This window comes from Eretmochelys imbricata, chromosome 5, assembly GCF_965152235.1.
Source record: "Eretmochelys imbricata isolate rEreImb1 chromosome 5, rEreImb1.hap1, whole genome shotgun sequence".
Taxonomy (NCBI): domain Eukaryota; kingdom Metazoa; phylum Chordata; order Testudines; family Cheloniidae; genus Eretmochelys; species Eretmochelys imbricata.
The window spans coordinates 42,034,798-42,061,460 of record NC_135576.1 but is presented as its reverse complement, the minus strand read 5'-3'; the positions used below and the strand labels follow the sequence as shown (position 1 = coordinate 42,061,460).

The 26,663-nt window shown below is 38.1% G+C and overlaps 1 protein-coding gene across 5 annotated transcripts in view; it reads right to left on the bottom strand.

The window, feature by feature from the left end:
* Positions 1-3,414: 3,414 nt before the first annotated feature.
* TRAPPC13 (trafficking protein particle complex subunit 13) overlaps positions 3,415-26,663 on the bottom strand; it is a 45,065-nt gene continuing 21,816 nt past the window's right edge. Inside the window, exons 7-14 of one of the 5 annotated variants that reach the window (XR_013346130.1) lie at positions 19,933-19,977; positions 15,633-15,650; positions 13,070-13,203; positions 10,066-10,264; positions 5,453-5,553; positions 4,411-4,561; positions 4,080-4,283; positions 3,415-3,748 (exon numbers count right to left, since the gene is read on the bottom strand). Coding sequence is in view for 4 of the 5 variants with exons in the window: in XM_077816937.1 (XP_077673063.1) it covers positions 4,179-4,283; positions 4,411-4,561; positions 5,453-5,553; positions 10,066-10,264; positions 13,070-13,203; positions 15,633-15,650; positions 19,933-19,977 (753 nt within the window). In the remaining variant the exon portion in view is untranslated. Of the gene's footprint in view, positions 3,749-3,956; positions 4,284-4,410; positions 4,562-5,452; positions 5,554-10,065; positions 10,265-13,069; positions 13,204-15,632; positions 15,651-19,932; positions 19,978-26,663 lie in introns of those variants that run through there. The other 4 variants (XM_077816937.1, XM_077816939.1, XM_077816940.1 and 1 more) reach the window with 4 other exon arrangements.

Here is a 26,663-nt window from a genome sequence, read left to right as displayed (position 1 = left end):
TATTTACCCTTGTCTTCTGACAATCTTCATTTAATATTTTATTTTTCTCTTACCCTCTCCTACTAAAAAGTCTTGTGTAGCTGAGTGTCTTTAATGATGGTTAAGTATAATAATCCTAAACTATACTCTTCTATATAACAATGATATAAACAAAGGTTGGCTGTCAGGGCTCAAAACAGCCACTCTTTCTGCTTGTAGTTATATGTACATGTAGCTACTGAGTATTCTGCAGCTGTCTGTGTTCTGGTAGAGCCAGCCCTGTCAAACTGCTCTGGAGTAGTTATCACTAATGCTATGAACCGTACTCTTGGAACCATGCTTATTAGAAGTTGTAACTTCCATTTTACATACCACACTGTTAAGAATGTTTGTCTTATTCCAGCATCTGTAACAAGAATGCTTCTTTTTAGAGTTTTGATGGCATTACCTAATGCGGGAACATGCCACACTTGTCACAATATAAAACTTACAACTGTCTATTATATTTTGCATATGAACAGATGGGACTTTATAGCTTAATAAAAATAGAACACTGAAATTCCCTAATGGACAGTAGCTGTTATTAACTACTCTTTCCATTTAAGTCCAGGAAGAGTTTTCATTCATGCTAAAATGTATTTTGCCACTCTGCAGGCTACATTGTTCACAACGTCATGACTTGTTTTAATCAGTAGTTGAAGAGAGAGCTTGGGTACTTTGAAAAAAATTCATACTGATAAGTGGAAAACCATGATCTAAACAAATATTGCTTTCATTTTAGACCAACTGCAGTTTCAGTGAACTAAATAAATAATTATGCATTTAAAATTTGTTTGGTTTTCTGTCATTACTGGTGCAGCAGCAAATTCATGTGGTAAGCAGTGGAAAGGGGGAAAAAAATCTTGCAAAATGAAGAGTTTACTTGATTCACACTCTTAAAAGATATGAATGTCAAAAAAGCAGGCTTGTGTGGAAATGTTTTTTTTCATTTATTTGATGTCCCTCTTGAAAAATACAACTAAAGTTGTACTTCAGCACACAGCACCAAACTTAAGCATTTTCTTTTGCTGAAATGCAATTTTGGGTTTTTCCATCAAGGGAGAGGGTAGCCTCTCCATTGTCAAGAGTTCAGCTAGCTCCTCTTATAAAACTGTTTCAACTCTCCTATGATTTTGGCCTGATAATTGCACATTCCTGCTGAAGGCAAAGAAGAATAGTGGCTGCAACTTAAGAGAACTTCTCACAGTTGGAGAGCACTCCGTAATTGTTACAACACTTTCACAATTTGACTTGTCTAAGAGCTTGTCTATGTGGCAAGTCAGGCATGTGAATCTGTAACACCTCCACTTACCACATTATGACTTGCCCTGTGGACACTGCTCTAGTGCAGTGAAAGTCCTGGAATGCAGAGTCATACCATGGTTTGCCATACAGTAACTCGCTGTGTAGACAAGCCCCATCACTTCTGTATCTCCTACCTCAAATTACGTTACCATATGGTTACATCTCCTTAAATGTGTATCAGATCAATTTGAAGGTACTTAAGTTCTATTTTTTGGGGGGAGACAGGGGGGTAGTAGTTTTGGTTTCTCTTATTACTCTATTGAACTCTGTGGATTACATGAGGGCATGTTGCCCTTTATTAACTAGCTGAAATTTAGAAGGAACATAAGATTATTGCTGTAGCTGTTATTCTTTAGCTTTTGCTCAACTGATAGATGCATGTTGGTTATTTATTGGGGGAGGGGGAAAGATGAGTGAATTGAAGGCCAAGACTTGCTCTCTGTAATTTATTTAGAGAACATAATTACAGTGAGGCTAAGATGGAAGCACAGTCCCAGTATTAGTCTAGCTGATTATTTTGTAACGAGATGAAATTCTCATGGTTTTCCAGTGATTAAAAACTATTAATTTTTGTGAAGTTTAGGTATGTTTTGGCCCCTCGCTCTGCAAACAAAGTCACATCACTCCTTCTGGGCCAAGATTTGTCAACATGCCTTGTGATATGAGGCGAGATTAATAAGACAGGAACTTTTCAGCTTGGAAAAGAGATGACTAATGGGGGATATGATAGAGGTCTATAAAATCATAATTTGTATGGAGGGAGTAAATAAGGAAGCATTATTTACTTATAATATAAGAGCTACAGGTCATCAAATGAAATTAATAGGCAGCAGGTTTAAAACAAAAGGAAGTATTTTTTCCACACAATGCACAGTCAACCTGTGAACTCTGCCAGAGGATCTTGTGAAGGCCAAAACTAACAGGTTTCAAAAAAGAACTACGTAAATTCATGCAGGATCGGTCCATCAATGGCTATGAGCCAGGATGGGCAGAGATGGTGTACCTAGCCTCTGTTTACCAGAAACTGGGAATGGATGACAGGGGATGGATCATTTGATGATTACCTGTTCTGATCATTCCCTCAGAAGCACCTGGCATTGGCTACTGTTGGAAGATAGGATACTGGGCTAGATGGGCCATTGGTCTGACCCAGTATGGATGTACTTATGTGATTTTAAGTGCCCAAGTTGACCTACCTTAAAGAGGACCTTATTTTATAAAATATTTTGTCCCCTGTATAAATGACCCCTTTGAGTTGTCAATTTGGATATCCAAAATTGGAGTTACTCAGAATCACTAGTCATGTTTGAAAGGCTTGGCCCTGGGGTGAACTTTTACTGACTTTTTAACCAACATTATTCCTGGGGGAGAATATATTTGTTAACTAATAACTAAAAATAAAGGGTCAAACCTACCTACGTTACTATTAGGCAAGGGGGTTTGAGGAGTTCCTCTAATGCTTCCCACTCCCATTCTCCATCCATTGTATTGTAGTTTAAATAAATTACTGAAATAATTGAAACCAGAGTGATTATATTGCATTATTTTGACAAAATATGCAGAATTTTGCAGATTTTTAAAATATTGTGCACAGAATTCTTAATTTTTTGGTGCAGAATTCCCCCCAGGAGTACAACATGCAGAGTGAAGGTAGGCTGTGTTGTTCATGCATACATGGCAACTTAGCTATTTTAGGAGGAAGCTATCAATCAAGCATATATTGATTAAAACAGCTCTGAAAAAGTTTAGCTTGGCCACTACCACTTGCTCTCTTAATTTATTAATCTAGTCATGATCCATCCCATATATTTAAAAAAAAAAAACACCTCTCTCCATTTACCTGTACTTAAAAAAAAAATGATAATAGTGGTAAGTCTAAAATTAACATTTCAAACTAGGCAAGATTGCTGTGCGATAACCCTGGCGGAAAATGTGAAAAGCCAGAGAGAAGGACTTTTCTTTATTTAGTCTTGAAAATAACCTGGATATAGGAACCGGCCACTTCGGGTAAGTATGAAATTATCAACCAACACAAGGCCATGGGGAAAAATGTTTACTGTATGAATACAAAAAAAGTTTCCACAGTCTATTATGAAAAAATGGACTGTCCCCTCTCCCCCCAACAATTCATTCTATCAGGTAATTTCCAAGAGTATCCAGTGACAGGGGCTGGATGCTGCAGGGAGCACTCCAAGGACTCGGGTTGGTATGTGTCTATCACTATCCTGCACAGAGAGGGCGAGGTGTGCAGAGTGCTTGTGTGTGACAGGAGGTGTTGGTTTCAGGGAGCTGAGGCACAGCAGGCGGTAGACAAAACTGCTGCTTGCTAAGGGCAGGTAGTGGAGAGGTGCCTCACAATTCTGGGTACCCAGGGGGAAGCGGGTGGTGCTTGCACACTGGAGTTCAAGTCCAAATCCTCAAGTCCCTGACAGAAGAAGGGTGAAAATGAGAACTGAATTTTAATAAAAAAACAACAAACCTTGCAATTTAGAGGCTAGTCCCTCCAACTTAAAGCAGTTCTGCAGTCAGTGCCACAATGGGCACCCCTTTAAAGCCAGCAGTGAAGTAGATAACTTCGTTCTTAAGATGGCTGCATATTCAATACAATAGTGCAAGAAATCTTGGCAGCTGCATTTTCAGACTTTAAAGATTTTATTTTCAAATAGATAAAATATGTATAGTTATCTCTTTAAAACATATTTTAAAACATTCCAAAAATGTTCACAGAAGACACAAATAAATAAACATTCTTATACCATTTGCAGATGTTTTAAACATGATTTGGCATCATTCAGATGTAAAATTTAGGAAGTTGGTCCAAGAAACCCCAGGGGAAATGTTAAAAGGATTTTTCTTCAATGTTCTTTTACTTTTGAAGAAATTACACAGACTTGTGCAATATCATCATACTCGTATGTTCTCTTCAAAAACGTGTCCATTAGTCTTAAGCCAGAGACACTCTAATGGGAAAAAGATGTGTACAAATTTTAGTAAGTAGATAATAAGTTTTGCACTACTGTGATCATAAAATAGCCACTACATACATATTATATCTCACAGTTACGTTGTTAAACTGATGTCTCTTACCTGTAGTCCCTGTACTGAAGACAATAGTGTAAGTGCAAGATGAAGGGATGAACTGGGGTGTAGCTTTCCAAGCTGTCTTCCTGAAACTCCACACCAGTGAATGGAATTAGTATTGCACATTTCCAAAACCAGATCCATAGTTCTTTCACTGCTAGATGAAAGCAAACAATAAGGAATAAACCTAGTTCTTTACCATTCAAGAAAGACTACAGAAGTACAATAGCTTGACAATTCTGTGAGCACTCATTAGAAACTCCTGATATGAATGGTTTATTACTGAAGTTAAGGTGATCTATTACAAGTCAAAGTCTCAAAAGTTAGTCGGTTACATATTTGTTTTAAACATGTAACAATTGTACAGTGAGATGGTAGCCATGCTGGGATACCATAATATCACTTCTTGTCCCATGTGTAAGACTACCAAAAAGGATAAATGCAGAATAATTGCTTTCCTTTACTTCCTGGCCTCAGCTACTGCTGAGAATTACATTATTTTTGGTACTTTTACAATCCTACTGTAGCATGACTATTACAAGTCATGTCAAGTGCCAACTTGATATTCAAGACTTAGATAGATTTAATTAAAAAAAACAATTGAACAATGCTTCTGAGGGGTTGCAGGATAAGTGACAGTTAATGTTGACACTGAAAGTATCCTTTATTCTTATGGAAATTAGTTGAAGTAGTTTAACTTAGTGTTTACATTTATGCTAATCATGTAAGATGTTTTGTAACTTAAAACTTGTATCCACATTAATATACAAAATAGCAGTTACACAGACTTCCATCACAGAATTTTGGCAACATCCAAAGCCATTCCAGTAGTATCACCATCACCCTTTGGTGTAATTATAGCTTTATAATCACTTTAATTTACTCTAATATAAATGTATTTCAAACAAAGGGTAGCAATATGTGGCATTATCTATATAGATATCCATCTACAAAGATGCATGTTTAAAATTTACTTTCGCAGCAAGCACTAAAAAAACCAAACTTCGCCTATCAAAAAAAAAAAATCTCAAAAACCAATTGATATTACCTGCAATTTGTTATTTTACACGTAATGTCAAAAGGCTCTTCCAGATTTACAGTATCTGGTATAGTCTCCAAAGAAAGTCTTACATCACCATAACCTGGGGCCTGCAGAGGTACAAGAATAGTTAGCTTTTCAAGTGATTAATAACAAAGCTGAAGTACTGTACTGAACTTTCATTTCGTCTAGTCTAACAAATTTAAACTAAGGCCATGTCTACACTTACAAACGGTATTGATTCAGCTGTGCTGCTGTAAAAGTGCTCGTGCAGTCACGTTATGATGATGGGAGAGAGGTCTCCTGTCAACATAATAAAACCAGCTCAACTAGTGGAGGTAGCTATGTCAACAGAAGACCGTCTCCTACTGATACAGCACTGTACACATGAGCACTTATGCTGGCAATAAACTTATGTCATTCTGAGGGTGTTTTTTTACACCCCTGAGCAACAAAAGTTTTGCTGACACAAGTGCTAGTGTAGAAATGGCCTAAGAAATAGAAAGAAAAACAAATACATTTATCACAAGTTAAGATGGGGAAAGACAGAGGAAAAATAACAAGATCTGAACTGTACACTCCTTATGATTAAGTTTTCCAATTTCTTAATTTAAGTTTTTAATATGAGCCACATTTCACTCTCTGAGGGTGATAAAATCTTTCTTGTGCTCAAAAGCAAGCAACAGCGTGGATAATGGAAATATACGTTTCCCCACACTATCCCACTAATACATCTCATCCTTGACAGAGTTATCGATTCTATGAGTCAGAGGATAATAAATCTCTATATCCTTTGTCTATAGAACCTCTACCAAGACTGCCAAAAATATTGCTAGTAACTGGGTGGCATTTGATGTTGACACTTGTCCACTACAATTTGGATTGAGACTCAAGTCATTTTACACAGCTCACTGGTATAGCTATCATATTGCAGAGGCTTTGGTTACTCCCAGCTTGGGCTGAATTCAAGCCAGCAAACTGGAGATAAAAAGCTCTACGTTCTATTTCCAAAAGCCTTAACTGTCCATTCCCACCTGCCTTTTTTCTTTCTTCCCTCTCCTGAGTCTCACTGAGATGAAGCACTTAAATACTAGGGTAGTGGTGGTATGTTTATTATATGTTTTCCTGTATGAAATATAACTTTTCATATGGCATCCTTCAGCAAGTATCACAGAACACTTTACAAAGAAGTGATGCAAAGAGATAATGATTGACAGAGGGGGGAACACATACTTGCTGGCAGACTGAAAGGCATATATGAAACAGAGAAATATGATTAATTTTTAAAAGTGTAGATGTGCAAGGAAAGCCTTCTTGAACACTAAAGCAAGTAGACAAGTACTAAACTCATTTGAAGAGCTGAAACAGTTGCTTAAGAGAGAATTCCATATCAATACAGCAGCTATAAAAAAGGACAACCTTTAACTTACGGGATTTGAGGGGAAGAGACACAAGAGGCAAACACACGAGAAGCAGGCTAAAATGGGCCATCAGATGTGTTCAGTGGGATTGGGAGATAGGAATCCAGTGAAGGTGAGGAAGAATGGAAAGGATCTGATCCCATTTCATAAACGAGAGGGTAGTTTGGCCACATTATTTGTCACAAACCAAGGAGTAGGTAGTGCTGCCTAGTGGCCAGAGCAGAATCAAGAGGGCAGAACCGGAGGTGTGGTCAGGAGGCAAGCCAATGATCGGAGTCAGGAGTCAGAACAGAACCAAAGGGCAGAGCTGGAGTGGTCACGAGACAAGCCAGTGGTCAGAGCCAGGTGTTAGGAATGAGGCATTCACAGGTAGGCAGAGTCTAGGGCTGGAGTGGAGCAGGCAAGGGGTAGAGAAAGGGTTCGGTAGGAAGCAGGTCTGGTGCAGCTGTGGGCATGGAACACATTGAGCAGCCCTTGTATTGCTGTTACTAAGGGCTTCAATGATCATTTATTGGTTCTTCTGACCAATCAGGTAGCATAGTCACTTAGTCAGGGCTTATTGGGCCCACTACAGCTCATTCAGTTGCTAGCCCCAAATCAGATGAGTTCCTGACTGTATTCTAAGATTCTCTCAAGAGTTGGGATTAAGAAAAACAGCAGTGCCATTCAGCAGTAGAATGTTAAGGTCTAGCAACATCTTACGGAATTAAGATTGGAAGACAGACAGAGCTGATGAGCCAGAGAAGAGATGGATTTCACATGCACAAAGCAATATCTAAAGTTGAAGCTAACAATTAGAAAGTCCAGAATGAGAAGAGGCCAAAAGTGAAGCCCTAGATACGAGAAAATGGAAGGGAACATCGAAAGCCTTCGTCAGAAATGAAAGAGTACCACTAAGTGTATGAATTCAGTTAGACACCAGGTTTCTGCTTGAGGTGCTTAAGAATTGTATTGTGTAAAGCCACATAGACAGAGAAATTGGAAAAGAAGGAAAGAAAAATATTACCAGAGGAAAGGGGTATGTCATTAACCACGCAGAGAAGGGCAGCCTCAGTGCTGTGACAGAGAGCAAAGCCAGACTGTTCTACCCTTTTTAGAACCTTACTTGGAAAATCGTATGAATAGGGTAAGACTATTTAGCAAGCAAGGAAAGGTCAAGTCAGTATTTGCAGAAGGGGATGACAAGCAGTGGTTCAGAGTTAATGTGAAAGCCAGCAGATATTAAGGGTGAAATTCTGGACCCACTGAAGTAAAAGGCAAAAAACTCCCATTAAGTAATGGCAGGAGTGATAAATAGTAAAAGTAGGTTAGCAGGAGAAAATGAATGAATGAAGAGGAATCTAGCAAGGAAGTAGTTTGACGGGACTGAAAGGTCAGAGGAGAGAAGTGTGGGAGTCAAGTTCTAATTGGATAGTGAGAAAAATGAAACATTTGTGAGCCACGCAGCATGTATCTTTGAAATAGCTAAGGGTAGAAAACGCCTCACAGCTCTCGTTAGAAAGAGGGCTACTGTGAACCACTGGTTTACAATGACAAACTAGAAGTGGACCCATCTCTGAAATTTGGAGATTCATTACATAGTCAGCTGCGGTTTCCATATGCCCAGTGAAGAGGAAACTGAGGAGTACTACTGGCTTTTCAAGCACCAGCAGCTGGAGTTAAGCTACTGGAGATAATCAAATTACCAAGTAAGTGTGTCCAATGAGGAAGGGGACAGAATGAAAGTACTCTGATTTTTGGTGGGAAAAGTCTGTTTTAAAGGGGAAAGGATTTATGTTAAAGAGGAATTAGCGATAAGGTAGGCTGAAGATGGGAGAGTTGGTTGACAAAGGACATAAGCAAGCAGGCTAGAGGTGCATCAGTATACCTATGAAGTCCTAGTGATGTGAACAATAATGATGATATCTACAAAATCGTGGCACACAGTTACTAGATGAAAGGTGCTTACAGAAGGGACCATTTCCAATTGGATGTGGGGGAAAAAAGATGCTTGATGTAAACGTACATACAAGTAAAAAGGAAAAGAAATGTCAGTAATTCGATGTGAACTTCCAAGTGACTCTCAGAGTAGCAATGCTGCATTTCAGGTTTGTCTTTCATTGATTCCATATCCGACATACTGTTTATAATGAGACAAGTTAGGGGAAGTAATATCTTCTATTGGACCACCTTCTGGTGGTGGAAGGTACAAGCTTCCGAGTATCTTAAGAGCTATGTGAGCCTCAAAAGCTTACATCTGCCAGTAACAGAAAATATTACCTCACCTACCTTGTCTCTCTCAAATCTTGAGTCAAAGACAGCTACACCACCACTGCAAACAACTGGTTACAAAGAGACATTTTTCCTGACTGCTAGTTCTGCAAGTGCAGCCTGGGATGCAATTGTCAAGTTGGTATGTGGGAAAGGAAGAACCCCTCACCATCAATAAAGGTGCTGCTACAAGCCAAATTTAACTCTTTGTGATGGGGTTGCACAGATGACCGATTGGCCCTGTAATAAGAACTTGTACGCAACTGTTGATGAGTCACAAGAAGGAAGAATAGAATTCACTCATTTTTGCAGTGTTGGCTCTCCAAAGCTAAGAAGAGTAAAATATAAAAACTATTTTCATTAGAATAGTTCATTATGTTCTTCTTAAGAAAGCAGATGAGTCCAAATGTACAAAGGGAGCAGATCTGTGGGATAAGAGAGGAGCCATATTTAAAGTCACTCCCTTTTGAGACAAGAACTCCACTTCAATATGTTGGCAAACTCCAATCAAAGAACTAATTTTTCTTTATTCTCTGGTACTTTGGTAAATTAAATGCTTTACTCTTGCAATTCTAAATTTATGATCCATTAAGTTATGTGGTTCAATGTCTCAAAAATGGACATGTTGCTATGCAAAGTAAAATATCAAGCAAGCTGAAAGGAATTTTGCCTCTCATACACCCACAAACATCAGGAAAACCAGCATTATTGTTCAGCTATGCTACCTCAGGAAACATGGTTTTTCACACTTCATAGAGCAAGTCTTTGCTGAAAATTTATACTCCATAGTTTTCCAAAATGTGTGTGAAGTATAAAGACACATGTTGAATTCAGAATAAGTTCAGCTAGCAGGCAGGCACTGTGAACTCTTTTCTTTCTTGTCATGGTTTATGTATTCAATTTAGCATTCAGTCGTCTTGAAAATGGATTTTTTGATTGTAAAAGACCTACCATTCTTTGGAGCTGGCTGGTCTGCAACCTTCCCCGTTCACCTAAGTTTGTTTTCCATACGATGTCTAGTTTTCCAATTACTGTTACACCTTTAATCACTCCAGCTTTCTCTGCAAATTCCTGCTTGGGTTTTAGGCAGTATAAATACTGACGAGTATCCATAGGTTGTAAATATGTCCTTGAACCAAATGTAGAGACACTAGAAGAAAGAACATTGTTCCTCAGTTTAAACTGTTCTTTTCAACAGGGTTCTTGATCTTAGCCTTAGCAATAATCCAATAAAATCCTATTTACTTTGTGTGTGGTTTCTTATTCAAAGTTGAAAGACGCCTACAGAAAGTCGTTCTTACAGAAACATGGAAAATAAGCTAAGCAGAGACAGTGATCATGCCAAACAAGGAAAAACAAAGCATACTGAGAAGAATTCAGGATCAAGGAACTAATTTAAAATATTTATAAGTATAATAACCATGAGGAGTATATTTACATGTGGGGAAAAGCTGTCCTGGGAAAGTCAGTTTTGCTAAATTATAGCTTGTATTGTCCATTAGTTTCTAGCCTAAATCATAGTCTTCTGGTGACACTTTGTGGTTTTTTTTTTTTTTTTTTAAACAGGATTATCTAGTTTAGACAAGGTTTGTACACAACTTTGAAAAAGTAAAGCACTGTGAAAGTTTTAAGTATCATTTTAGACCAGCGTATTAAAACATCAGCCTCATTTTAAATTCAAACAAACAGCTGTAGCATTGCTCCATTTATCACATATATCAAGTAAGAGATATAATTTGCACTATATTCAGCCTGGGTTCAAGGTGGGTGGGAGAGGGAGAGAGGTAAATAAGAACTTGGCAACATAATGTGCAAAAATGTAACTTCTATATTTCATCCAATAATATTTGTCCTAATAATTTGAGAAAGGCATTCTATGTACAGGAATGGAGCTGATCTCAAAACCTTAACTAAGTACATGATCAGAGGCCTGCTTTGTCTTTATATCTGTTAAAATTAATATAAAACAGACAAAAGTAGAATGTGAATAAATATTCTAAATATCAGTAATATTTCTAGCCAAAACATTTATGTTAACAAAAAAGAAAAAGAAAAAGTTTAATGAGGCTGCCTGTACTCCCTTGTGGAAAAAAACACTGCAGTGTGTGAATAAGCAAAGAACTCTACAGATGACATGTTGGCCAAACTGACATTCTTCCCAACAATACTAAGGTCTGCTGAAAGAGGTTTTATAGTGAAGGGGGAAAGAATCTATTTTAGGAAACTGGATTCACTCATTCGAACCTGCTTACAGCGTACTGATAGTGTTCTAAGTTGCATTAAAAATAATCCACACACCAGGTAACTTTAATAACCTACCAGTTCAATTCTACAGCCTAGAGCAACATCTACTGTAATATTAATAAATTCAAGAGCAAATTAGGCTAAACACCATCCTGTAGCACCGAAGAATTGAACTGGTAATAGCATAATGGCACTCCCTTTCTCAAAAGCTTCCTGAGATGTTACTGGAACTGGTTGCTCCACCAGAGGCTCAGCTATCTTCCAACCAGAAGGAACAGGTATTTTAGCGAAGGAAGACCAATTCAAGTTGGTGAAAGCCGATGGCTTTCGGCACAGTCCAAGGACAGCTGGGCTTAAGAACTGTATACTAAAAACCTAGCACTGGCAATTCTTCCTATCTTTTAGTATCACCACTTCATCCTACTAGTGAAGAAACACATCAACACTGTCCCCACTCTTCACCTGCAAAATCTCAGATGACTTTGTCTTTCTTTGCATTGATTCTTGGTCCAGTCCTCTCTGCCACTGCCGCTATCCCTGATACCCCATTATTCAGCTCTTCCATGCTGTACCTACACAATAATGCCCTTCCTGAGCTGGTCTACTATACCATTTAGATGCCATACTATAGCACTGCTCAACTGGGGAAGCCTGATCCAAAAGTGGAGAGCAAGAGTGCACCTGGTGGGTTACATCATGCTGTCTGAGAACTATTTAAAATCCAACAGCAGCTCAATCCCTACTCTTATCTCTGCTTCTGCTACCCTCGGTCCCCTCACACCCAATCCCAGAGCATCTCTTCCACCATCCCTGTCCTGCATGTAATTCTGCTCAAGGACAAGGGAAACAGTGCTGCATGGAGGGCTGGTGTAGGCTTTACAGCCCATAGGAACAATGCTTCCTCTGCCCTGGAGCTGAGCCCTCTACAGGCAAGAAGAAGTCACACTTTACCCCACAGCAACAACGTAATTCCTAACTTACTCCCATTTTTGGATCTGACACACAAAATGACCAAAAAGTCATCCATTATTCAAATCCCACAATCTTTTGCACCAGAAGGATTGTGGGATATGGTGAGTCACAGGATGATTTTCAGTCATTTTGTGGTTCATGGACCAGAAAAGGTTGCGAACTGGCGCTGTCGCATATATTAAAATAAATACTACATTTTTCTAGGATCTTGCAGGGCCATTCTGCTGACCTACCCTGGCAGCCAGCTCTAGTGAGTCTTATTAGTTATAACTGAGAAGTACAAAAGGGTTAAAGCTCTCGCAAAAGCAGAAAGCAGTGGGGGCAAGGTCAAAGGTGTCCTGCAGGGAGAAATCCTAGGAAGAAGCAAGGTTAGAAAGAGCTCAGGCTAAAGTTTGTGTTTAAGTAAACAATAAATGAAACACCAAGAAGGGAGTACATTTTCAACATATCTAGTTGGTGTTTATCATGTAAGGGGCAGGTTAGCAACACCATCCGTTTTCAGTGTCTGAGTTCAAATATGACGGTAAAAAATAGCATTTATACAAAGAAAACTTTTGTACCCTTTCCCACTCCTACCTCTACATGTCAAGAGTAGGGGCTCAATTCTTTAGTTTCCCAAAGGAGAGTTGAGTACTAAAGACTACTAACATGATGCTAATTTTAACTTTTATCTTTAAAAAATTATATTTAATATAGCAGTTTGAGTCAAACAGGAGCTTCTCTCTGAATTTTTCCTTACCTTTCCCCAGCTTTGTTGACAGTATTTAGTTCTGCTACGTTGTACATAATAGATGGCTCTAATGAAACCTTCTCCATAAACATCGGAGAGGTTGTAATATTCTGAATCTGAGCTTCCAGAAATACTTCATCTGTCTGAAAAAGCAGAGGACCAAGTTTATAAAGATGTTACTAGGATTGTAAATAAAGTACAGTGTCTTATTGTTTGAAAAATATTAAATCACAAAATGTGATTAGTTCATGCCTGCAAATCAAAGCTACAGTAAGTAATGCAAGAAAAAAATCTGCATCCCAATACAATTAATGGGAGCAAAAGCGTTAGTTTATTTATCTTGCCAAACAATGGATGTGGGATAGCTGTACTACATTCTATCACCTATTCTTTTAAAAGGTTTTGAATGATAACTTCTCAAGGCTTTCTTCAAGTCAGCAACAACTTAGCTTTTATTTAAGATAATTTTTGAAGTAATAGAACGAAAGTTAGGGAATTGCAATGTACATTAAAGACATGCCATGCCAGATTACTGGTGCATCAAGCTAAGTACAAGAAAAATAAATATTACAGGAATATTTAATACGAGTAGTTTATTTATGGAACTGAAATACAAGAGATTAGATATATGCTCTGAGCTTCTAGTATTACTTTAAAAGGACATTGAAATGTACTAGCTACAAAGCAATCCAATCTCCTCCCTTGTTCAGCTACATCATGCAACAGTTACTAACATTATGTAAATCCATCATTTCATTGGCACTCTATATCCAAAAATTCTATGAGAAACATCAAGTCTCCTTTAGTGTTCACGTCCAAGAATGGTACGTGCAAGGTGCTCTATAATGGGAATCAGGCTGCACATGGTTTCAAGTGTGCGAGTTCAGATGGAGGCTGCCAGTCACCAAGAAAGATAGGGTTTACCCTTCAGCATAGAAAGCAAGGAACTGGGAGTGTGTGTATTATTATGGCTCCTCTAGAGTTCCACATAGGTGACAACACCTTGAAGTTCTAAAATCTTAAGACTAAAATAATTGCTGGAAAGTCCAGGTTATCAGAGGCAAAAAGCATTGGGAGAACTGAAAAGAAATTCCTTTTGTAATTAGTTAAGGATCAATTCTGCACCAACTAAAGTCAATGGGGCTTGATGATTTCAGCAGGAACTAATCTGGGCCCCTTGGTAGGATTAGGGAAAGGGTACAGATTCTCTCTCTTATGTTTATAGGGTTTTTTTTGTTTTTTACTTTTCTGATTGTCTGCAAATATGTCTCATTTTATGTTATGCAAATAGGATCTTGCATGTAAATTAAAGCGGACAAAATGGGATAAATATTCTCCGATGATTTACTCTCAAAAGATGCTATATTAAAAGCAGAAGCATGGAAAGGTATTGGAGACCTCCATTATGTCCTAAAAATGTAAAAAACAAAAACTGAGGAATGATAACAGTATACATACAGTAATGAAAGCCCACCAAATCCACATGTTACGGACAGGTCCAACACTTGTGGGAGAAGGTGGAGAGAGATTCAAATAAAATGCTGACCTCGTAACTAACATTTCTCAATTAATATAGTGTGTGCCGATTTAACAGTTTAAACTATCATCCAAGTATCTCTATGGACTTAAACTCTTACTGTTTGAAAATATATATATATCTATATATACCTATATATCTATCTATCTATCTCCCATAAATCCATTGCTTAAAATCTCCATTTACCCAAATATCACATCAGTTATTTTTAATGCAGCAACCATCAGCAAAAATTTAGAAAGAGCTCTGTTGAAGGGGGAAAAAAAAAAGCAGCATAATGAAAAAGCAAGTTAGTTTAATAAGGCCAAGGCTGATTCGTTTTAATAGTATGGTTAAACTCAAGTGCTTATAAAGAATTCAGTTCATTTTAACACAGCGCACACCTTAACCCTTGAAGTAAAATAATAATGCAGAAATACCATACTAAATCATCACTGCATGCAATCAAAAGTTTGAAAGCATAGTTGTAACTAGCATGAAGGAGGATATAAGACATTTGGTGCTCTCTCCTGAAACCCACTGTCTCCACCTGCTGCAAACAGAAAAGGGATCTATTACAGCTTAAACAAGAAGATAATCTTGTAGCTGAATTTAAATACTGGAAACAGCTGATTACTAATGTTCTACATTCTCCCAAAAGCAAAAATGTAAAAAGGGATTAAACTCAGTTTCCCCAAACATGAAAGAAACCATTACAAATCTCTTTGTCAAGTTAAAAAATAAAATTAAAAAAAAAAAAAAGATAAATACATATGCCTGCTAAAATTATGGTAAAATAACTTGTAGAATTACCATCCCAAAAAAGTCTCAACTTTTGGTTTCAACAATGGGTATTAAAGAAAGAGCTAACATTTTAAAAGGATTATATATAGCTGCATATATTAAAAAAGAATGGATGTGAAAGTATCAGTTAATTTTATGCAGAACATTCTTTTCCATTATGTTTTTAAAATAAATAATCTTAACAGGCACAGAGACAAATAGAAGACAATTTAAGAAAGCACATATATTTATAAAAAAATAAATAAAAATTACCACAGAACTGAGGTCACTCTAATGGGAAAATAAAAAAAAAAAAAAAAAAAAGACAGCATTAGATAAATTAGGGTTAAATGTTAAGAAGGAGGATAACTAACTTTCAAACAAAATGCATTTCTGCATTTTTTGTTCTTTCTAAATAAGACAGCATTAGTAAGAGAGGAATGTAAATAAAAACAGATACAAACATATATGACAACTATATTTCTAACAAGGTACAAGTAGTATTGTTAAATAGTTAACTTTCATTGCTTATAATCACACCTCTAATTTTTCTGAATGCTGAAGAACAAATCCAATATGGGATAGGTTCCGAGTACAAGGTGAGTGAGCTACAGATAAAGGTATGGTGGGATAAGCTAATAAAATCAAAGGTGGTTAGTCCTTGGGCAAGACTGAACTGGCCAAGTTTATTCCTAGTGCAAATCCATATTGCAATTTTTTTCTGAGATGGGTGATGATCCTTGTCATCTTTCCAGAAGAATGGAACTGTTCATATATAAGGCCAGGAAAAATGTGATATATGCTTGCAAAATACTCAGCAAAACTCAGAATAGCAAGTTCCCAGGAAAAGCCTATTACTACAGACAAGTTCCTCAACAAGGCTAATTGCAACTGTAAGCTTTTTTTTTTTTTTTAAAAAAAAGGCCCAGTGCAGCAAATACTTAGGCAAGAGAGTACTTGTACTCAGATGACTGCAGTGTTTGCAGGACCAGGATCCTTCAGGCCTGATCCAAAGCCCATGAGAACCTTTCCACTAACTTCACTGGGTGCTGGTTCAGGCCCTAAAATTCCAAGGAATAATGTCTTCCTGTACATTTATATAGCACGCAACAAATCCTGGTTCCGATCCTGATTTGGGACTCTTGGTGCTACTGCAATACAAACAAAGACCTTACATATGACCCTTTCTCTTGTCTCAATAGGAAACATGTTATAACTTGTTATTGGAGAGTGGCAATCCATTCTCTTTAGCGGGAGACCTTATGAATAGGTAATATCCCATTTGTAGTAGTCCTTGCAGTAATTTAGCAGGTTAATCACCCTTTAAAACTTTTAATTACTAGATCTTATATACACACATATAAAATACCTTATTTATAGCTCCCTTTTATACCCAAGGATCATTTTCCTTTCTTCACAATGAGAAGGCTTCAGATTTCATCCTTCCAACAACGTTGCTATTAACATAATACTACATGGAACTTCCAACCAAATAATTGTTTTTGATAGCTCTTCATTTTGATTTTGGCTTTCCAATTATCACAAACAGCAGTGCTAATTATACTTTAATACATGACATTACAAACCAGAAAAATCCATTAATTGTATTTGCTATGCAAACAAAATTCTTGATAAATTTGGACTATTTATTCACAAAGTTTTCTTATTGAAATTATTCTGTTTAATCAGATAGATACAGCGTGGTCACATACTAGGATAACAATGCTGTCTGAATTCCTGGAAAAATAGAACAAAATGTATTATAACAGCCTTGCAAAAATATTTAAAAATTTAACAGCTCAAGCACCAAATCTACCTGGCCACCTTTTACCGTGATTATGAGGATGGATGGACAGATAATAGTGGAATGAGGGGAAAAGGAAGGTATTTCACTCACCTGTTAACATTTTCCCCCTTCCCCGAGACAAGTGGGCAAACAGAATTTTGGAAGGCTGTAATAGTTATACCATCATATAGTAATTCAGTATTTTTATTGCAGACCCATATTTTCAGAGATTTGTTCATGGGCCTTAAAAATAACTGATCCGACCTAAAACTTGGTATAAGAGTTCAGATTTAAGAAGTTTTTTTATATTCTCATGTAATTCAGAAAAATGACCTGCTCTTTAAAAATTTCATGTACAGATTTGGTTTCCATTCTTCATGAGGGTATTTCAGGACAATAGGACATTCCACTTATGGAGTTAGATGGCTAACCTCTGTGCTCTTTCCAACTGGAATACTGCTACTGAAGCAATAGTATATCCATGATACAAAGCAGAAGAATTTATTTTGCCCCTTGGAGAACTTTACTTTACCAATGGCACATATATTTGCCTTGCAAGAGTATACTGTTAATTTTCAGTGACAAGAATATTTAAGAAGATAATCCATTTTACCCACTCAGATTCTGAGACTGTTTAAATACCTCACTCTGAGAGAGTTTAGTTAAAGTAGAAGGACTCAGCCTTGCAAGATTAGATTAAATTTAATCATAGACTTTTAAAAATTTAATTCAGTTTCAACTTCTTATACCTCTTTCCTGAATTTTAATATAAGTAAAAACCTAGTAATTAGTGTGCTACTCATTGGCAGCTCAGGGGAAACAGCCACAGACTGCCTGTGTGACCTTGACAAGAAGACAATCTTTGTGCCTCAGGTGCCCATTTGTAAAACAGGAATAATAATCCTTCCCTTCCCCTGCAATTTATCTGTCTTGTTTATTTAGATGGCCAGCTCTTTGGGACAAGGACTGTCTCTTAGTATGCGTATGTTCAGTACCTTGCACAATGGAGCCCTAATCTTGATTGCAGATTTTAGGTATCAGTGTGCATGATTACACCTCTAGGAAGTCTATAGTTTTCTTTAATCAAATTCACTCACAGTACATATGGACTTTATATGTTAGCAAAATAGTTTAAATAAGTTTCATGCAGAGGGTTTTTTATTTATTTTATTTGGTGGGGAGGGGGGTAAATCTTCTCCAGCTCCATGCATTTCAGTTCCTCCCATCCCCTTCCTTCATCCTATGCTTAGGTCCTAAAATTAATGAAGTAAGTATCTTCAACTTTATTTTTGTGCAATTTCCTTTCAAATGACTCCCCTCAGATTAGACCAGTGGTACGTACCTCTGGTAGTACACAAAGATCTTCCAGGGGGTACATCAACTCATCTAGATATTTGCCTAGTTTTACAACAGGCTACATAAAAAGCACTAGTGAAGTCAGTGCAAACTAAAATTTCATACAATGACTTGTTTATACTGCTCTATTTACTATACACCAAAATGTAAATACAATATTCATATTTTGATTGATTTATAAGCAAGTAAGCAATTTTTTCCAGTAATAGTGTGCTGTGACACTATTGTATTTTTATGCCTGATTTTGTAAGCAAGTAGTTTTTAAGTGAGGTGTAACTTGGGTGTACACAAGATCATTCAGACTCCTGAAAGGGGTACAGTAGTCTGGAAAAGTTGAGAGCCACTGGACGAGACAAGAACATTCGGTGGAAGTTTCTGATGAAATGATCAGCAAACAAATAGTTACTTTATTTAGTAACTCCAACATAATTTAACACCCACCTTGCAACATAAAATCTTGAACCATCTTACAAGCATTGATTACCAGTACAACATTGCTTTGAGGATAGCACTAAATTCATGTCAGAGGTAGAGAATATTAAGAAGAAATTAAGTGACTCGCCCAACACCATACAGCAAATAAAGGATAAAGCTAGGAACAGAAGCCAGATTTCCTGGCTACATGTCTTGTATTCTAATCCTAAAGGTTACCATGGAAGATTAAATTCTGCAGAAAATTTAGAAAATACAAAAGTCCACAGGGGAACCCCTAGATATACAGAATACACTGAAATTCCATTTGCAAAAGTTTCTAGTGCCCATAAAGTCGTAAATAAAAAAGGGAAAATCTTCTATAAGTCTCTAATTAAAAGCATAAAAATCCAAAAGATGGATAAAATAAGTACATACAAATATGTAGCACTTATATAATGTCCTATATCTTTGAAGTGCTTTGTGCATGTACTTATATAAATGACACAGATATAAGACATTTACGTTACAGAAAAACCACGTTCACATTAGAGCTAAACAAAATTTTCCTGAAGCCAGCCAAATTAGTACTTTGATACTGAGCACAATTAATCCTCCTTATGAGAGTTTAAACAGTACTCTCCCAGTCAGCCTTAAAATATTTGTTACAAAACAGAAATACAGGCAATTGTGATTGCAGTTATTAAACTTCATAAGGAGAAAGCAGTACATGCGCATATTGTTACTGGATCAAAAACAAACATATTCCTTAAATCTGAATTTATTTCTCCCTTTCTCAGCCCAACATTGAAAATGGATGATGAAATGGACATTCCATGTCTGGCTTGTTGTAATAAAAGGGTGAAATCAAAGTAAATTAGTCTTTTTTCATAGAAGATATAAACAAGGCTGGTACAACTAGCACCTCAAGGTACTACATTTATTTAAAAGAAACTTTTCATATTTAACCTTAACACTATTTGCTATGCAGTACGTAAAATTTAAAAACCTCACACTTACCTCAGCATTATAGAATTTTGTTTTTACATCTAGTGGTTTGAGAACCTGATTGAAAAAAGAATACAGATTAAAAAGGGCTTTCTCAGATTTCTTTACCATTATTAAAAAAAAATACTGATTTAAACTGTTATTTCTTAGGTTCTTAAATACTGAGATATCTACTCAAATTATAAAAAAAAGTGTTTTTCTTTCTGATCTAGCAGGAAAGCAACATATGTTAATGTAATGCATAAGAGTTAGCTCCTAGGATTCTTTCAGTTAAGAGATGCAGCACTACTCTTGTGTACAATTGCTTCTTCTTAGCTACATACTTCATTGCTTTGCTAAATGTATGAATAATTTGACAAGGTGTTGGAAAATGCTTTCATATAAGAAAGACTGGGAGAAAAATCTATTTTACACTGGGAGAAAAATCTATTTTATGCAGTTGATCAGTCTCTTTAAAATAATGATACACTCTTCTTCACTATTCAAAAAAAGAGTTTTTTGTTTTGAAGAAACAAAAATGTGAAAGATTTGCATCAAATTTCCCCCAGAGTTTTACAGCAAATGCAGCTTGCCTAGGAACTCAAATACTAAGTATAAACAAAGCAATGAAATATCAGAGGTATGCAATTAACTAATCAAACAATTTCTGACTCAGCCTTCTAATTTAAAAAACAACTGTTACATCTGCAGTGGAGATTATTAGAAACAAGCTAACGAGCATTTTAACCACATAAGATGAGCCATTATATACACAATCCGAAGACACACTCCTCAATAAAAAAGATACAAATTACTAGTGCCAAAACCCACAAATGTTATGTAAATTTCATATCAAGTCATACACAGTTTGCTTGAGAAGTTATATTTCGTCCTAGTTCACATCAGTTAATGAATTCAAGCGTAGAATTTATATCTGCTCTCGAATTGAGGCCAAAGAGAAGAAAAATATTTACTTCTTTTAAGCAGAGTTTTGAGAATTTTGTATTACAATAAAACGTTTAAAAGAAACCAACCTTTCAATTGATATAGTTGTAACATTTTGTGATGTTATAAAATCAGCTAAAAATCCCAGAATTTATTCAGAAAATGGTCACAATCTAATTCTTTGCCAACACCATTATGTATAAACTGCTCTGAAATTATTCTTGTTTTCAAAGATTTCACCCGATTACCCCAGGGCTATCATCTTTCTCAGTACCCATAAATCTTAAACCATGTGGGCTGCTTGCAAATTTCTCTACATAATATCTTACTTTTAGTATCTGAACACATGCAAACAGTAAAAAATGTGTTATAAATTATATATCTCCCTGAATTCCCTTATAATTCTCTCCACATACTGCTGCTTATAAGGACTCTGTATTACATAAATATACGTTCTACCATTAGTGCAATGTTTACACAAGAAAGCCTAGAGCCAACCCAGCTCAAACTCCTTATAGCAGAGTTACATAACATAAAAGTACTGTATCACATCTGAAATTCCCAGGAATCTTGTAGGCATAGCCAATTAGTTTCAAAAAGAGGTCTTTCTATAAACCAGATAGCAACATAGCTCACAGATTATACCCATATATTTATGCTCATTAAAATAGCCTAGGATCATGTCAGGGCATTCTAATACATATTAAAAAATATCACACTGATTATTAAGCTATTTTTATACAGTAAAGTCAACATGCTACCTTCTGTTTTAGAGTGCTCTTCAATATCTCAAGCTTTGGATACTGAGAAATGTGCCTGTTTCTTGAGCCTTATATACACTGTTGGAACACAGATAAAAACCTTTAACTATAGAACTATTACTGCTTCTCATAATATGTCTTGGGAGCAATTAATTCCTCAAATTATTCCACATGTTCCTAATGAAACCCTAAAGACGCCCCTGTCAACAGCAGAAGTTAGGTGAAGTTGGTGTTTCTGCAACATTACAAGTTTCTACCATCTCTTCACAATCATAAAATATTATCTCTATATATCGTGTGTCCTACAAGGCCTGAGGAGCACATTTAAATTCCAAGCTGGCTGTTCATTTTGATGGGTATATCATATGTAAAGCAAATAGTGTGTGGCTTTTTAATGTTTGTATTTTTGATATTTATATTTTTAATTGAGGTATGTGATCTGATTGCTGTGTATAAAATAGCTGTGATTATGTGTGATTATTAAAACTTAAGAATGTATTTTAGTCACCAATAGATATGTAACAGTCGTATGCATTTAAATGAGGAAAAACTATGATAGCAACTAATTACATACAGCTGATATTTCACTACCTTGTTTGCAGATTCCCCTCTCTTTACTGTAAAATAGGTTTTCTTTTATGCAAATGTTGGACAATTTCCCCTTTCCCTCCATCTAAAAATCCCAAAATATTGGACAACAGAGGAATGTTTTATTATTTACAGTAGCTGACTACCTATTTTCGTTTTCTTCTATCCTGGAAGGCTGGTTTTGGCGTCAAGACCTCTTCCTATTCTACTTTATTTAACAATCAATAAACACCTGTCAAATTTTTTCTGCACAAATTTTATTCATCTTAAAAATACAGTAACTCTCAGAGAACCAGAAAATGACAGACAGAAAAGACCTATGAGGTAATTACTACATTTCCAGCAACCAGTCAGTTTTATTTCTTTCAATATATTCACCAGTCCTATTTTAAATGACTGAGGTGAATGAGCTTGCACCAGTTTCTTCAGACTATTTCAAAAGATAAAAGGTCTTATTGTTAAGACATTAATCTTACTCTCTAAGAGAAAATTTCCTTCATTTAAGTTAATCTCATTATATCATGTATATGGTGTCTTGGCCACCCTAAATAGTTCCTCTCCAGTCTTAGGTCCGATCCTACAATCAATTCCAGATTCAAAACAAGCCCATATTTGTCTGACTGTATGATCAGGTCCATACTGTTCACATCCTTCAATTATCTGTAGTTACTGTATCCCTCTTTAGTCATGGATGGCCAAAATATGCCTCATTCTTTCAAATATTTCCTCATACTTCCCCTACAAAAAAAACCCCACAGCACACCAATGTGTTCCAATGATCCCTCTCTTTTTTGCAATTAACAGACAGACATTGATAATTTGGGTTGGGGTTCGAAATGTGGTGGTTTTCAACCAATCATGGTAATAACAGGTCCATGAAAAACAAAAACAAAAATAAGGGAAAGAGTTCACTATTCATCAATGGAAAGAGTACACATTTAATATATTATAGGCTGGGTAGCCTATTATTAAAGTTGCCCGATATTTCTCATTTTAACACGTTCTTTTCAGTTAGTTATAACTTTTCCAAACTTTAACCATTCAACGTGAAATATTAGATGGTGGGTTTCTTCTTCAGGCAGAATTTTTTCTGGAAAATTTTACCAAAAAGGTTTCAGCCATTTCCAAGACTAAGTTAGAGAAAAATATGTTATTTTTCCCCATGTTCAAAAATATCAACGACGTTTGGAGCAGGGGACTTGAAATCCAAATTTAGAAAAGTTATCTTTGAAAAAAAAGTGCAGTTTTCACATGATCAATGGAGACTTCTTAGCAGCTAAGATCTCAGAAGATTCTGTCCACAGTGGACACGTTCCTGCCTGGGGTGGAGCAGGATGTTCCCTGTGATTGCAGCTCTGGGTTGTCCCAGGCCATGCCACGCTAGGCCAGGCCCATGCCCCTATGCTAAATGCAGGCAGCCTCTCACTCCTGTGCTCTCAACAACACCCCTGCTGGCACTCAGGCAATGACGAAGAGAAAGCTGCCCAGTTTGTATCCAAAACGGTCCAGAGCCTTCTGGGAGGTGAGCCAGAGTAGATTTAGACAAGAACCTGGAGGGACTGGGGGAAGTCAAGGGGAGGGAGCACTGAGATTGGGAATTGGGACTGGAGGAAGACAGGGACTGGCTGGGCAAGGAGATTAGGAATGGGAGCCAGGGAGGGAAACAGTGGGGGACTGAGATCGGACAAAGAACCAGAGAGAGACTGGGACTAGTAATCAGTGGCGCAAGTTGAAGGAGAGAGAGATATCAATGTAATGAGGAACCAGGATGGAGGGCGAGGAGGAATGGGACCGGTTGGACAAGAAGACTGAGACAAAGCTGGAGTGGCGGGAGACGCTGAGATTGAATTAGGAACAGAGAAATTAAACCAGTAGAGAGAGAACATGGGTGTGGGGTAGAGAAGAGACTTGACAAGGGCTGGGAGGAGGGGAGACTGGCTGGGCAAGGAGTCTGGGAACAAGAAGTGGGGTGGGGGAAGGGGTGGGAATGGGTGGGCAAAGAGACCAGGACTGGGATGGAAAGCCAGAGGACTGGAAATTGGGCTGGGCAGACAAGGAGAATGGGACTGGGGAAGAGAGAGGACTGGGACATGTTGGAGGGGATGGGACAGAAGGGGTCAGAATTTAGGGGAAATAGGCAGAAGAGTCTGTGCTCACTACAGTCCTCCACAGCGTGGAATGGAACCCAAAATTCCTGAATCTTACCGTTCCCCTCCTGTCAGCAAATATCTGTGAAACACAATGGCAAAGTATCTCATGTTCCTCTAGTGCTAGCCCACATGGAGGATGACAACTTACTACAGTAACTCACTTAAAATCGCCCCGGTTAACGTTGTTTCGTTGTTAGGTTGCTAATCAATTAGGGAACATGCTTGTTTAAAGTTGTGCAATGCTCCCTTATAACGGTGTTTGGCAGCCGCCTGCTTTGTCCACTGCTTGCAGGAAGAGCAGGCCGTAGCAGCTAGCTGGTGGGGGCTTGGAACGAGGGTGGGCCAGCAGCCCCCCATCAGCTCCCCGAAGTTCCCTGTGCGGAGGCTGCCCTCTGCCGTGGAGCTGCTCCCTGAGCCTGCTGCTTGCTGTGTGGGAGGAGGAGGGGGCTAATGTCAGGGTATCACCCTCCCCCCTGCTCCTGCACCCCGCTTACCCTATCTTCCATAGAGCAGGGGGGACATACCACAAGGCTCAGGATGGAGGGAGCTTCCTGGCAGCAGCTGCGGCCTCAGCTTGCTGATCTACAACAAGGCCCTGTACTTAAGATTAGGGTCAGCGTACTTAAAGGGGAAATGCACATCTCTCTCTCTCCTCACACACATGGTGTGTGTCTCTGTCTGCCATGCTGTCTCCCCTCTCTCCATTCGTGCTGCCTTGTAGAGTGTGAGGCTACATTAATAACAATGAGTTAACCCTTGAGGGCTCAGCCAATTGCTAGTTCATCATTTAACAGTAGGGCATTCCCTGGGAAATATCCCACCCTCTGACTTCACCACCTCAACCAAGCTTCACAATCACCATCGCTGTGTACCAGTATTAAATTGTTTGTTTAAAACTTATACTGTGTGTGTGTGTGAAGTCGCATTTTTCAGGAACGTAACTACAATGTTAAGTAAAAAGTTACTGTACTATCTGTTACTCCATTAGCTCAAGTGGCATAGGTCCATGTGGCGGAATGACCCATTTGTTTTTTGCCAGTTTCTTTTTATTTAAAAAAAAAAGAATGTCAAAAGAACATTATTCAGGTATTAAAGTTAAGCACTCTAAAGTTAGGAAATGCCAGAATTAAGTTTGCCAGTGCAACCTTAATTTGGCATTTCTTAACTACTGAGTGCTGGACTTTGCAACCTTAGCAATGTTCTTTTGACATTCTTTTCTTTTTTTTCCTTTTAAACATAGAATCATAGGACTGGAAGAGACCTTGAGAGGTCATCTAGTCTAGTCCCCTGCACTCATGGCAGGGGGAATAACTAGTATCTAAACCAGGAGCGGGCAAACTACAGCCCGCAGGCCACATCCGGCCCTCTAGCCAGTTTAATCCGGCCCTCAAGCTCCTGCTGGTGAGCGGGGTCTGGGGCTTGCCCTGCTCCCGCGCTCCAGCCGGAGACTGGGGTTGGAGGCCACTCTGTGCGCCCATGCCAAGCTCCCAGAAGCAGCAGCATGTCCCCCCTCCGGCTCCTACGTTTAGGGGCAGCCAGGGGACTCCGTGTGCTGTCCTCGCCCCAAGCGCCACCCCTGCAGCTCCCATTGGCCAGGAACTGCAGCTAATGGTAGCTGCAGGGGCGGTGCTTGTGGATGGTGCAGCACACAGAGCCGCCTGGCCGCACATACGCATAGGAGCTGGAGGAGGGACATGCCACTGCTTCCAGGAGCTGCTTGAGGTAAGAGCTGCCTAGAGCCCGCACCCCTGACCCCCTCCCCCAGCCCAGAGCCCCCTTCTCCCCTGCACCCTGAACTCCTCATTTCTGGCCCCACCCCAGAGTCCGCACCACCAGCCAGAGCCCTCAACCCCCTCCTGCACCCCAGCCCCAATTTCGTGGCCCACCATACAATTTCCATACCCAGATGTGGCCCTCGGGCCAAAAAGTTTGCCCACCCCTGATCTAGACTATTCCTGACAAGTGTTTGTCTAACCTGCTCTTAAAAATCTCCAATGATGGGAGATTCCACAGCCTCCCTAGGCAATTTATTCCAGTGCTTAACCACCCTGACAGTTAGGAATTTTTTCCTCATGTCCAACCTAAACCTCCCTTGCTGCAATTTAAACCCATTGCTTCTTGTCCTATCCTCAGAGGTTAAGAAAAACAATTTTTCTCCCTCCTCCTTGTAACAAGCTTTTATGTACTTGAAAACATAGGAAATTACATTTAAAAAAACAAAAAAAACTGAAAAAATTCTAAAAGGTGGGACAATACTGAACTCCATCACCCATAAAAAAAAAATCTGTATCTCATAGCACTGAATATTTTTCTGCATTTG